At 40.4% G+C, this 14,270-nt stretch overlaps 1 protein-coding gene across 3 annotated transcripts in view; it reads right to left on the reverse strand.

Moving 5' to 3' along the window:
* Positions 1-1,125: 1,125 nt before the first annotated feature.
* The window catches only part of LOC133408410 (plexin-A1-like), a 209,212-nt gene continuing 196,067 nt past the window's right edge, over positions 1,126-14,270 (reverse strand). For all 3 annotated transcript variants that reach the window (XM_061687296.1, XM_061687294.1, XM_061687295.1), the window contains 9 exons: positions 12,358-12,504; positions 11,978-12,137; positions 11,693-11,796; positions 10,122-10,218; positions 8,300-8,490; positions 6,587-6,756; positions 5,012-5,224; positions 4,776-4,926; positions 1,126-3,726 (listed from right to left, as the gene is read on the reverse strand). In XM_061687296.1, the coding sequence (XP_061543280.1) occupies positions 3,631-3,726; positions 4,776-4,926; positions 5,012-5,224; positions 6,587-6,756; positions 8,300-8,490; positions 10,122-10,218; positions 11,693-11,796; positions 11,978-12,137; positions 12,358-12,504 (1,329 nt within the window). In that variant the 3' untranslated portion in view covers positions 1,126-3,630. The remainder of the gene's footprint in view (positions 3,727-4,775; positions 4,927-5,011; positions 5,225-6,586; positions 6,757-8,299; positions 8,491-10,121; positions 10,219-11,692; positions 11,797-11,977; positions 12,138-12,357; positions 12,505-14,270) is intronic.

Genomic DNA, 14,270 nt, shown 5'->3' on the forward strand with positions numbered 1-14,270 from the left:
TTATTGTGCTTGCTGTTCTCGACGGTACTTGTGGTCAATAATAAAGCAGCGCCATTTTCAATAGTGCACCGAGGAAAAGAACACGCTTCACATCGATGGCCATAATCCAATATGCCGGTGCTCAACTGCCTTGAAACGCGCTAACATTTCCCAGCCCTCACTTTATTCAATGACCCAAATAATGCCCTGTGGAGGGCCTTGTTCATGCCAGAGTAGAGCCCTGCCATCAGGATGGAGAGTGTTTTGCATCGTGGGACATCGGCAATCACTTTGCATTGATTTGCAGTGACTCTCGTGTACAAGGGGAATGTCCTGCCCCCCCCCCCCTCCCACAGAGGGGTGACCACTTAAAGGGGTCAAGCATTCATGCATGTGCATCTTTTCACTGGAAACATGTCAAGATGGTGGTGAAGGATGAATGATGGGAGTCCTTCTTTGCACATCTCACCAGTAGACCATTGTCATGAAGTCTTTCACGCCGCTGGACGACAACACGTTGATCTTTGGAATCAGGAGTTTGACACGGGTGTGGCAAACCCCTCCTTCTCAGTCGCTTCCGTTTATTTCAGAAGGAAGGACACACAAACAAACAAACAATCATTGGGCTGTGGGAGAAGCCATAAAATCAAACCGAGAATGTGAACTCCACACACAAAGTTAACGTGGAAAAACAAAAACTAACAAAGAAAAATACAAATCATGCTGATGTAAACAAAATGAAGGGTCCATGTTATTGTGAAAAACAAAAGTAAATTTTATCAAGGAAAAAGGCTAATAAAAAAATTAAACTAAAACATTCAGGGAAAAAAAGAACATTAACCACTTACTATAAATAGAACAAAAATCTATGAAGTACCCGAAAAACAAAAAGATGTTGAAATAAAAAGTTTAAAAGGGTCTGTTCATGTGAAAAATATATTAAAATGGTAATTTTTAAAAGGTATATGTTGAGAAAAGCTATAAATAAAAAGTAAAACAGAACTGTATGGTGAACAGAATAAGAAATAAAGGCTTAAGACATGAGGCAAATTAACCCAGAAACATTATTCTGTCTGCAGTCTACGTTCTCTTTTAATGAAACCAAAAACAGACATTTTTATTTAGCAAAAAAAGTTTAATCTCTCCTTGATGCGTGTTTATTTACAAGTAGTACATCTGCAAAGTAGGAAACAACAGAATATTTACACAATGAATGTTCAACTGCAAACTTGTGTGACAGTCGCTTCAAGTCTGAGACACTAAAAATGTTTTTAAAATTCCTTTGCCACTTGGTCTCAACTGGATATCTGGTCATCTTGGTTGGTATGCAGCTCAGATAAGATTTTTGTATTTTTATTTTTTTAAAAGAAAAGGAAATAAAAGAGGCGAGTGATAAGACTTTTTCTTCGGCCCGTTTTACAAAGCATGATGTGTTTGTCACAGACATACTTTATAGCACATTTAGAACAAGTCCACCATCAGCCTAAACAGTGCAAACGTGACTGATGCTTTATTAAAAGCATCCCCCGTCACTTGATCAACAACAAGAAGCATAAAGAAGAATTAAAAACACAAGCGGACCATGAACCTGAGAGAGAATGAGTCCAGAATGTTTGTCACATCACCACTTTTTTGTCTCGTGTGCTTCTGCGGGGGATCGTCTGCGCACTGCACTGTACTGATCCATACTCGTCATTCACATGTAACGGCGGCCCCCAAAAACGTACGGATGCAGCACTAATATGATGAAGGCATACAGACAGGAAATAGTCATGTTCTCCATCGAACATCTTTACATGATTCCCACTCTGTACACGTGGCAAGGGAACTATCTAAAATATATCCAGTTGAAGTTCCGACACATCTCGCTCATCGAAACAAAGTAGCGTGTTGACTTTGAACATTAGCGATGTGCGCTGACCAAATAAAGAAACAACTGTAGAGCCACAGCATTTATGATCAGCATTAAATAACAGCCCTAAAAGATGGGATAGAAAAACCAAATACAAGAGTTTAAAGCAGCAAAGTCACATTTCCATCACAAAGACACAGATGCTCATCATTTGGACCCCCACTGAGGTCCCATCAAGTACTTTTACCTGAAGAGAGTTTTTGTGTTGTTGTCTTTTTTTTTTCCTTCAGCGTACCATCAAATATACAATTTACATGTTGGGGGGGAAAAAACAACAACCTGATTACAAAATGAACACGTGAGAAAGTATACAATTTACAAATGAAAACATTATATAGACCACAGTTTGGTTTTGGGCAGGCAGGAAAAACAAAATAAAAACTAGTTTTCTCACCAGAAAGTCAAAAAGAAGCTAACTTGAGTGTTGGCGGGAGAAAAAAAGGAGAATTGTCTTAAAAGCCACTGGTTGCATTCGGCAAGCTTGACAAAGAAGAGCTGCCGGTTATGAGGATGGTGCCCTCCCTTCGGACAATATCCACTCAGCACATCTGTGTCCAGCTATGAACATTTTGGACATGAATAAAACATGTTGCTTCAGACTAAGAAAGACACCATCCCACTTTGTTCAACACGACAGCTTAGTGCCACCTGACCTCACTCAGCTCCTGCAACACAGCGGGCAGCTCTCATGGCCACGTCGCTAAACGTGTGTCAGGCCGTCATGGAACAAAGCAGAGCGGAATCAGGTCGAGCAACAATCCCGTGAGGGCTAATTTGGTGTTCCCACCCAAAAACCATTGCACTGTTTCAAGTGGACACAGCAGCATGACCCCTAAACTAACTGGCTGCAGCTAGCTGTCTTTTGTCATTTTTTCTTCTTCTGTCAGTCTCAAATGTGTCATTTCAGTCACGAGGCATGTTCATATTTAAAATCATACGGTAGCACATTCCATCTAACAAAATGTCTTTGCACTAAACAACATTCAAAGGAAACATGGCACAGTACGACTTTTTTTCTTTTTTTTTGTTTTGTTTGTAGTGTTTTTCTTTGCACTTCAACTATCAAATTCATTGTTGCATTTTATTCTCTGGATTGGTCTCTTGATTAAAACCCGAAAAAAAGGGGGGTGGGGGGGTGGGGGGGGTTTGGAACCCACTGCTCTCTCCCTAATCTTTCTTTAAAAACATAGCTGTATTTATATATAACATCTATATAGTCTTCATTTGTAGCGTTTCTGTAAATTGTGCAAATTCAGCAGTAATACAAGTGGCGAGAGATCAGAGAGTGGGCAGTTGATTACATTTATACCAAAAAACAAAACCAAAAAAACCAAGCCAACATCCTGACACGTGAGCCACAAAGCTTTTCTCTCAGTTGGCTCCACTGCGCACGCGAGGCCCTGCATGGAGTTCTTTGTGTCTTTGCTCCAAACTCAATCAAACACACATACACAGAACCCAAAAGCTGTCACCGACACCGTGAACGGAGTGCGTGAAAATGTTCGCTCTCTCGCACGCACGCGCGCGTGGGACTGCGGACACACACACACACGAACACACGTAGGCATACACAGACCCGCCCATCTCTGCCGAACCCCCTCCTCCGTTTTAAAGTATACCGCTTCAATGCTTTTGGAGTTTGTGTTGGTTGTATTGTCAGGGGTCACTTGGTTTGTTGTGTGTGGGAGCGCGTTGGGGCGAGGGAGGGGAGACGGATAGATACCCGCGCCGGACGATCCTCAGCTCGTCAGGGCCATCGTGTCGATGACCTGCTCTAGCTTGCTCCGCAGTCTCTGTCTCCTCGCCTGCTCGTCCCGCTCCAACGCCGACAAGATCTGAAGATAGAGAGGGGACAAGGTCGGACTGCCGCGTTCCCAACACCAAGGGGGCAGTCGATGCAAAATCGAACAAGAATTCTTCCTTCACCTCTCAGATTTGTTTTTTTTGAGGTGTGGTAACAAAACGTTATGAGAGAGACATAGGCTGACAAAGCTCCTGCTAACTCGAGATTGCCTCTTGACTTTAAATATCCATACCTTTGAAAGTACACAACTTGGGAAGCCGATGGACGAATGGACATGATTAGTCATTGTTATGGTTTAAAAGGGGAGGAAAAATTACAGTAAAATTCCCGAATGCTTCAATTCAATTAAAATGGGAAGATAAATAGAAGGAATTTTGGAATTACTGTATTCCAATTGCAAACTTTCCTTGGGAATTTGTTGGAATTAAATGAGAAATGAGGTTAAATTAATGGAAATGTATCACATTCAGCCATAAATATACATATTTTGTTTTGTCATAAGTGGACATCCTTGCAAAATAGATACCTCTCCTTGCCCATGACGAGAGTACAATACAGCACTTTTTTTTTTTTTTTTAAACTTCACTTGATCAACTGTGAATCCAAAGCTTGCTCTAAGATATACACAAAACAAAACTCCTTTGTATGTTCTGGAATGACTTACCAATTGTTACGTATTCATGGTTCGGCATTTGCAAATTCACCTATTTGGAGATTTTTTTGTGAACCTGTCAATTACTTGCAGACTTTTGCTATTTGTGGTAGGGCCTTGGTCCCCATCACTGTACATAATATATGGCTTTCACTCTTTGAATTGCAATACTGAAAAAAAGCGCCACACTTCCAATGGGTCTTCCCTTTTATCTCCACAAAAAAACCTTTCAAGAGACTAATAGCATCATGTATTGCAGGAAGATGTCATTAACACAAAAAGCAACAGCTGCAGAGGAGACGAAAAAGAGAAAGCGGTACTGTATGCAGCGGAGAATTCCAGAGCTTAACGTTTGATACAATTTCATTTCAACTGATGTGACCTTTTGTTGTTCGTGTTGATTGATTCTAGCTGACTTTAGCGCTCACCTCCTCCTTATACTTGACGATGTAGGAGTAGATCTCATGCAGGGCAGACATGCTGTTAAACTGGTTGGCGTGCAGTCGTGACTGCTCCGCCAGGTAGGCACTCATGTCCTGGTCACTGATGGCCGACATCCTGGAGATATCGGAGTAGTACCTGCAGGAACACAATCAATCAACAAATGCTTCCATTCGTGTACTCATGTTGCTTCCAGGAGGCCCACTCGGTGCGTTTGACGAACCTCTCCACCCAGTTCTTGTAGTTGGGGATATCTTTAGCGTAAAGCAGCTTGTTGGACGGCGAGTCCTTCCCTAATTTATGCTCGGACGTGGAACAGGAGTCCATGAAGGTCTGGGCCACCACAGACAAACAAGCGTCTGTAATGCTGTTCTTGTGGATGTCGAACACGAACTGCGGGTTCTTGATCACGTTGACCCAGAAGCGCAGGGGGAGGCTTCACAAAAAAGTCACAATGTTACCAAAGTGGACGTATAGAGTTTCTGCAGGTTGAAGGAAGCCCATTTTAGACCTCTCATTCACTTAATATGCCAACTAGCACGCGGTGATACAGGTTTAGTCTTATATCGGAATATATTAAGAAATATATCAGGAGAGATTTTGGATAATGTTTAAAATACAGTGGCACCTTGACATTTCCAAGATATTGAAGATACTGATAAAATTGTATTAGTGTATGATAGCAATAAGGATGCAAATATATTAATATTATTATTCTTGCTATATTACTATAGTATTCTATGAATGTTCATAGAAAGTAATAGTTACATAGAATCATACGGAAGTCGAGATGAGGTACTTCTTCCTACTCCTTTACAAATACTGTATTTACAGTTTCACTGAATTTTTTTTATTTTATTTTCATCTTGTCTGTTTTGTTGTTTTTTATACCACACTTACATAATTGAAACAAAAGAATTCAATTCAACTCAGTGTACTTGTATAACCACTGAAATTACTTGAAATGCGTTTAATTTGTTCTAGCCCCACAAAACACTATTTTTGTTAGGTTTTTAATAAATAATAAAATAGCACTGTATTGTATATATAATAAAGACAAACAGGAAAAAAAAGGAATGTAAGTGGCAGCATATCCGACGCCCGCTTCTAACTCAAACTTCACATCTCGCGTCCGCCTCACAGTCGAGAGGTTCTGGGTTCAAAGGTCGACGTCCTGTGTGGAGTTTGCATGGTCTCACTACACTTGTGTGGGTTTTCTTTTGTCATTGTGGCTTCCTCCAACGCCCACAAAAACATAGGTTAATTGAAGACTCTTGTCCTTAGGTGTGAGCGAGAATTATTTGTTTGTCTATATGTGACGTGCGATTGGCTGGCGACCAATACAGGGCTTACCCTAGCTACAAATACGTTCCACTGTTTTTCGAACAAAATCTATCACTGTGTCTGTGACATTTTTAAGACCTTTGAACAGCCTACTTGAGGATTAAGTGTCATATTTAAGGATAACTAAGGCTCCTTGCCAAATATCAAAAACTCTCTAGTCACAAATGTGAAAGGCTTTTCTATAGCTATAAATAGCAGAACATTTGACATGACAATGGCCTCCAAAAGGTACAAAAGTGTTTTTGAGTGTGCATACCTAAGGCTCAACAAAGCATGTCTGATGATAATCATCATGATAACAACAGTTACAAAACACTCCAGGCAAGGGAATAGCAATACAAATAGAGTTTGTATTGATATTATTATTGATATTATATATTACTCTGTCAATGTAAAAGTGTTGCATAATCAGTGCTTGCGTCTCCTGTTTCATGCCTCCCCAGTGAAGGCTCACCAGTTGCTCTTCCAAGTGTGCCGGACGTCTGAGTCTGAAATGGAGTGTTTGTCGGCTTGCTCGTCCAGGAAGTCAAACATGTACTTGATGGCGAGCGGCAAGGCGCTGCCTCTGTGGGCTGTGCTGAAGATGGTCTCAAACAGGTCGTCCACAAACTTCTGGAGCGTGCCCTAAAAAGGAGAAGAACAGTGGGATTCGGTTACTTGGCAGAAATAAAATGACAAATGATCAAATCTCATATTTCCAGGAGGTTTTGGTTCAGATTATTGAGAAATGATACGCTCGAAGGTATCGTGGCTCGGGCTCCTCTAATGGTTACACTCAAATTAAGGAAAGAGTTGCAATCATTAATTAGGGATCACATCTTGGCTAATTGTGTGGCTGGAGGCAACGGCTGTCACCGGCAGGTGTTTGAGTGTGCTTTCCTTTTACTATCCTGACTTTGTGATGTGCTTAGTGCTCAGTCTGCTTTTTAGTAATTCAGATGGCTCCCAATGAGAGTTCAGCCTAAGGCTGTTTCACAATGTTTTTTTTTCTTTTTGATCGTATCACACACATGGAATTTTTCAATCCTCAAAAGTACCTCTGATGTTGCAGTGATGTGATATTGTCGTCAAGCTTTCACGCATTATTTTCTTCAAACCAACCTGCAGTGTTGTGCTCTATCACACGTCCTACAATCAGCATCGTAAACCCACAAAGCTGTGGGGATGTCAAAAGTAAGAACAAACTGCAGCGTTTCCTCATCATCTTCCCTTGGCTTGCCTAGGTAATGGTTTCCTGATTGAGACATCCCAGATAGTGTTCAACGTGGTGCATGAACAATGGGAATGTGGAGCTAATGAGTGGAAACATCAGGGGAGAGGAAGTACCGGGGCGAGCTGAGTCACTGAGGATTGCTTAACGCAACACTGTTGGCAGGCAGCAGGAATGTGTCGATCTCTGTGTACATGTGCACATTTCTTCAATGCGTGTCACAAGTTTAGTTCTTTAACTGAAAATCTGGAGACAAATGAGATTTCTTTTGTTTGAGTGGCAATCAGTCCAGTGTGTACAGTATGTCGCCTCTCAGTACGATGGGATACGTCAAGCCTATCAGAAAGTGAAATAAGGATAAGCGGTATTGAAAATGGATGGATGGAACTTCAATAAGCAAATCCTAGTTTATGTACGATACATTTGAGCTGCAACATTTGGATTATATATTTGTTGCTCCTGGACAATCATGCAAAATGTCTGTAGAAATACAAATGAACACATTAAGAGACTAATACTGAAAAATAAATGCTTATTTCCCCAAAATACAGTATGTCACATATTACATTATGGAACTAGTTTGCCCAACACTGACACATATATAATTCCGTGAAACACACATGGATGCTGGCTGTTTTGCTCAGCAACCTTATGCTAAAGAAAAAAAAATCAACATCTCAGCAAGTGGGACGCGTGCATGCTGAAAGTGTATTGTGGAGGCAGGCCGTGGAGGAATTTAGAGAGTAACGATTGCAGGGTAAAGGCCTGGGCCTATAAGCCCCGAGGCCACCAAGAGAGAGTCCAGCAACACCAACAAACAACTCAATAGTCAAAGGTCAACCTACTAATTAGGATACACACATTTTGTTTGGTGAAAGGTTATGAACAATGTTAATGAGCTCAGAGACCAACACAAAACAAAGGTCAATAGTGGTGTCGTCCTCCTCATCTTCTTACCTTGGTGGCCAGCAGTCGGGTCAGGTAGATCTCAGAGACCATCTTGCTCCCTCGGTCCCCCTCCCTTTGGTCTGAATGGTCGTGGTTCTTTACCAAGTGCCAGAGTTTGGTGCCGCTTTCCAAGTCAGGTGTGATCATTGGGGTTCGGGAGCGCAAGCTGTCGGGACTGCTTGCTGTTCTCAGCATGCTCTCTGCAAGGAGCGAGGCATGGGTGAGCCATGAGTGACAAAAGGGCAAAAACCCAAAAATGGAGTTCAACAGCAGAAGTTCTCATTTGGTCTGACTTTGGGACCCACATTTCCCTTGGTCATTAAGTTGCTACCCACTTTTGAAGTGAAGAGGTAAAATCCAAGCATTATTATTATTTTTATTTCTACCCAAAATTACACGTGTAATGTTCATTTCTGAGCAGTTTAAAGAACTGAGGCAGAATGTGACAATTCCTTATGTAAAGTTAATAAAAACACAAATAAATCCAAAATCAAACAAAATAAAGAAGATCACATAATTAGATATTTTACATATTTTTGCTCCTGTCAAAATACTGGAAACTGAAATATTTCAATGTTTATTAATCAATAACTTTTTATTCCTCTTCCCACTGCCGTCTTGGCAAATTGGCATATCAGAGACAATGGCAGAGTCAGATGTATTCGTCTATCCCTTTCAGACACAACTTACCCAAGGGGGACATTGCCGCGTCTGAAGTACACAGCCGTTGCGGCTTTGCACATTCGGATAATTTGATGCGAAGCGACATCGGTAGCAGCATTTGGGACAGCGACAATTACTTTCCGAGCAAAGGGGCGTGGACAGTGACTATTGTGTGTTAAACTTCACACTGTAGTCATGGCTCCTTAAACAGAGAAGGCGTGCCGTGTCTGTTACGCCTCTGAAACTACATTGCACCAAATTGGCAGGTAGACTCCCCCCCAACCCGCACATGTACCCCACACAGGACAGTTGGCAGGGAGAAAGCCATGAAAAGAGGGCCAGTGTGAAAGCACCTTTTGACTAGGTGACCCAACCAGACTGGGTCAGCAACCCAGGTTTGTGTGTGGATTAGTGACAGTAGTATATTTCAAGGGCAAATGAAGACTGTCCAGATTAGTAGAAACATAACATAATATATGTAAGGCATTCGGAGAGAGAAAAGAACCTCCCCTCAAGTAAAACTCTCTACTCACATGTCACGCTTTCATCCCATAATACCCATCACCCTCTTGCTCTCTGTCTTCCTCCCCAAATCTGTTGGATTGCGATCCTCTTTTTTTGTGACATGGAGCATTAATGCTTTCATTTTTCAATGCTTGTCATTTCAGTGACAAAATAGGACAGGATTGAGAGGTTTCAAATGTCAGGAGAGAATCAGGAGCAGGTCAACGGAAATGTGATGGAGATGCTTTTGGGTCTGTCACGCAAACAAGAGCTACTTTCGACCATGGAGGACATCAGCTGTTACATTAAGAAAAGGAAAAGTTACAAATGAAGAGCAGAGGTCTGCTTCACAGCTGGTGTTACAAAGTACCACTTTTTAAACTGATGCAAATGTAACACATTTACTTAGCTAAGGCACGCTTGAGAAATTTAAGTCCAATTAAATTAAAACCACAACTAAATCCATTTCACTTTGACAATGTGTGAGTGGATTTGCGAAGTCGGTAAGAAGGCTGCATGATTAGTTTGCTTTTACAGGATGAAATTTGCACTCAATTGCAGACACACAAAACAGACACACACACGCGCGTGCACTCACACAGACAGACACACACACACACACAGACACACACACACACACACACACACACATCTTCTCTCGTACCGTATCTGCTGAGAGATTTGGTGAATGTGGAGGAGTTGGAGATGTTGTAAGCAGAGTTCTGCTTGGGTACCAAGGCAATCACTGAGCCATCCGTCACCTGCAACAACATTTATCAGATCACTGCAAAAATATCCCATTGAATCTTTGAATTACACAATAAACACATGTGGTCAAGTTTTTATTATTATTATTACATTTTTTTAAGAATTTGCCAGGAGAATACATACTGAAGTATGGAAATGGAACCTCTTAGGTTTCATGCCCCCTGAGTCATATAATTCCAGAATTTGTGCAAAACTCACTGGAAATATGTCAAACAACACTCATGAGACTTAATGCCTCAAGTGTTTTTTGTGCCACTATACTGTATTAGATTCATGGCAAAGAGGAAACATGAGGACACCCATTGAACCAGAAATTAAACTTTAAAAGTGAACTCCTGGTTGCTGCGTTCAATATGACGAATGTCAATTTAAGTCAACATTAACGTTACAGACCTGAACGCATACAGCACTGCAAAGTCTGCATTGTTTAGTCTTTCTGGGAAGTGACTCACCTCACCCCATATACCGTAATTTATCGTGTATAATGTGCACCCATGTATAATACGCACCCCCAAAGTTGACCTCAAATTTCTGGAAAACCCTTCTACCTATGTATAATGCATTTTTACAATGCATGATTTTGCTTCTACCCATATGATCAAAACGTAGTATGTTTTTCAAAGAATTATTCTGAAGTTAAGCACTTTATTTGAACATAATACTTTATTTACTTACTATTATTTTTACATTCACAGCCTTAATTTTATTTAGTAAATGAGAAAACAGACAGTTGTGCTCATATGTTTGATTACCCAGGCAGAATTTGTAAGATGGATACAATTCTTTAAAGAAAACATGAAGGGCATTTTATTTTAATAGGGATTAAAATTAAACTGTCAAGCATTCAGAAAAGTCATATTCATAAAAAAACAACATTTCACAAATTCTGCCAGGGTATGTAAACTTATGAGCACAACTGTACATACAGTGTATGCAGTCATACCCTGCCATATTGGAATGAAAGTGTGGGCTACACCTTTTTCATAACCTCTAGGTGGCGGCATATTAGAATGAAAGTGTACACCTTTCTCATAACCTCTAGGTGGCAGTGACATTGGAATGAAAGTGTACAGCTTTTTCATAACCTCTTGATGGCGGCATACATTTATAAAATGTGAAAGCTTTTTAATTTCCCCCTATACCTATGTATAATACGCACTATTGACATTTGACTTTTTTTTGAGGAAAAAATGCGCATGATACATGAGAAATTACGGTGTATATATATATATATATATATATATATATATATATATATTCATTCATTCATTCCTCTTCCGTAACGCTTGGTTAACTTCATATTCAACCCTTCCATTTGTGACACTTTACAATGTTAAAATGTGACTTGCAGAGTTACAGGTTTTCTGATAACAGATTACTCCCTATTACTTTTTTCTTAAACAAACAAAGCAGAGGTCAAAGGAGAGTTTTTTACTGAATCAAACTTGGGTCAAAGCAGCCGCCTACCTGGTAGTGAGCCAGGGTGTTGAGTCTCTTCCAGTCATTGTCGATCTTTGTGGTCACGTCTTCATCCTGAAGGATGATGCGAGCCATCCTTCCTTGTCGCCATTCTGATACACAAACATACACACAATATTCCCCTCAACAATTAAGACTTCACACATGTTTTGGATCATGAGAAATAGAGAAAAAGACCAAAATGTGAACGTGTGAATTTTGAAAACAAGACCAGAGTTTATTGTACACAACTGTTGTATATAAATGCATCTGATAGCCTATTATCTTTTTTACCCAGGTCCATATCGGAGGCCTTTGGTCTCTGAGAGTAGGGTGTGCCCTTGTACACGGCATCCAAGAGCTTCTCCTTCACCTGTGTCACTGTGTCACAGTTTAGACTCTTTACAGTCACCTCGGGAGCGTTCTCATTCTCTGGGTTCACACAGTGCAGTGTCTATGCATGGAGGAGGCAGAGGCAAACATATAGAGCAGGAACTTAGCAAGACATGAAGCGGTAACTATTCACGTGTGGACGCAAGTTTTGACCTGCAGATATACAGAGTTAGCCTTTAGCCACATATATACAGTGAATAAATCAATATATACTCAAATACTATATACACGCAATTTCCCCTGCTTGCCTGCCAAGTGATTGTATGAGTTGATGCACTGACCAAAGTCTTGTAGTCAATCTGCTGTCTGATGAGCTTGTCCTCGCTGAGGGAGTAGCGGGCCTCTCCTGTGATTGCATCTATGGGCCCCTTCTCCATTTGCTGCTTCATGGCACAATACAGCATGAAGAGCGGCTCACCAGCACACTCCTGTAACAACAAGATAAAAATAATCATCTACATCAAAAGCACCAGGAGCGCAGATGTTGAAATACGTATTTGTTGTAATGCATTTGGAAATGTATCGTGTGTTAAACTTGGCATTAGGCTTGGCCTTTAATTAACTAACAAGACACTATTTTGTTACACTAATCCAATCTCCCTTGTGTCTCTTTCCTCTGTGTGTGCATGCAAACGAGAGAAATCTGAGAAAGTGTGAGTGAGTGGCAATTGATGGAAAAGTTAAAAGAAGGTTAATGACTGAGTGGTGAAAATGCTCAGAGAAGCACTTTGTTGTGTTGGGGACGTCAAACGCGCAACGAGCAATGGGATGCTCCGTCTTTCTCTCTCCCTCGTGCACTGTCATGCTTGTCACCTCTCACTCCAGTGAGGAGCATCATTCCAATAAAACTAACAGGGATCGCTGTAATAAAAGGAAACATAACTAAATGATACAGCGGATATGTACTAGGGATGGGCACTCAGACATTCCGCATTTAAACAGGAGCTCAGAGAGGCATTCTCCCTTTTAAAAAAGTGGTGGCAGTACCAGACAGAATTAGTTATTTGTAAAAAAACAAAAAACAAAAACAAAAAGCTGTTTATTGCCACTCCCTTGTTAAGTGAATGTTGTGTATTTAAAACAACCACATAACTTAGCCTTTAGTCTGCTAGCTTAAGGCTAATGCTAACATAGGCAACGATTATCTTCTATGTGGCTGTTATAATTCTTTAAGCGAAAGATATTTGAACACAAACAGCGCAGCAACACACTCAGACAGACATTATAACAGTACTTAGTCTCTTTTCTTTATCCTTTTTAAAAGCTATATGAATCCCACTTTCTAGGCAGGACACACCCTACACAATAAGATTGGCTGCTGCTTCCGGGCAGGAAAATAAGTGTGAAGTAACTATCATATACTGCTTCCAGGTGGCTAAGGCACCAAGGCGCGCACACTAGAATGAGCAGCACAATGTGCATTGAATTGAAGGAGACAGTGTGACAAAAACTATTATTTTTATTCTATTTAATTATGTCATCAGTGTATGTTTTATAAAGTATATTATTATAGAGGGAATTTGTTTCATTAAAAAAAAAAAAAAGCATTGCAAAACTTTTTTGTCTTTGGGAAGGCTGGAACGGATTAATAGCATTTCTATTCATTCCAATTCGGGATAATGATTTGAGATAGGTTTTTAGTCACAAGTGTGGTAAAGTAATGAATTAAATTTGTTCTCATGGCACCATTGACTTAAAAAAATAAATAAATAGAAAATAAAAAAAATATTTATGAATTAATTGTTTTCTTCACATTTGAAAACCCGTTCCTAAAATGAACACTTCCAAATTTCTGTGGAAATTGTGCAAGGCCCTTTTGGTGTTCAGGCATAACAAATATACAACATGCATATTAATTCAAGCAGTGCTACACATACAAGGAAGCCACTGCAGCTGAATAGGAGGGATGCAAATGAGTTGAGTACTTCTGTACTGCATTTCTTGTGCGCTTTATATAAAGGGAGGGCTGGTAATTCATCGAAACCTACAACATTCCCAGGCATTTTTATGCACCATTTTTATTCACACCAACATTTTAGCATCCCTGTATAAACACATTTAACCCATACCTTTCTTGTAGATATTTTGAATTTGTATGTTTTTGTCTGTTTTGGCTTAACATCTACTGTTTTCTTTGGTACTCCCGGGGGTTCGAGTGGATCAATGTTCACTCGAATGCCAGTTTAAGATTGAT

This window comes from Phycodurus eques, chromosome 10, assembly GCF_024500275.1.
Source record: "Phycodurus eques isolate BA_2022a chromosome 10, UOR_Pequ_1.1, whole genome shotgun sequence".
In the NCBI taxonomy this organism is placed as follows: domain Eukaryota; kingdom Metazoa; phylum Chordata; class Actinopteri; order Syngnathiformes; family Syngnathidae; genus Phycodurus; species Phycodurus eques.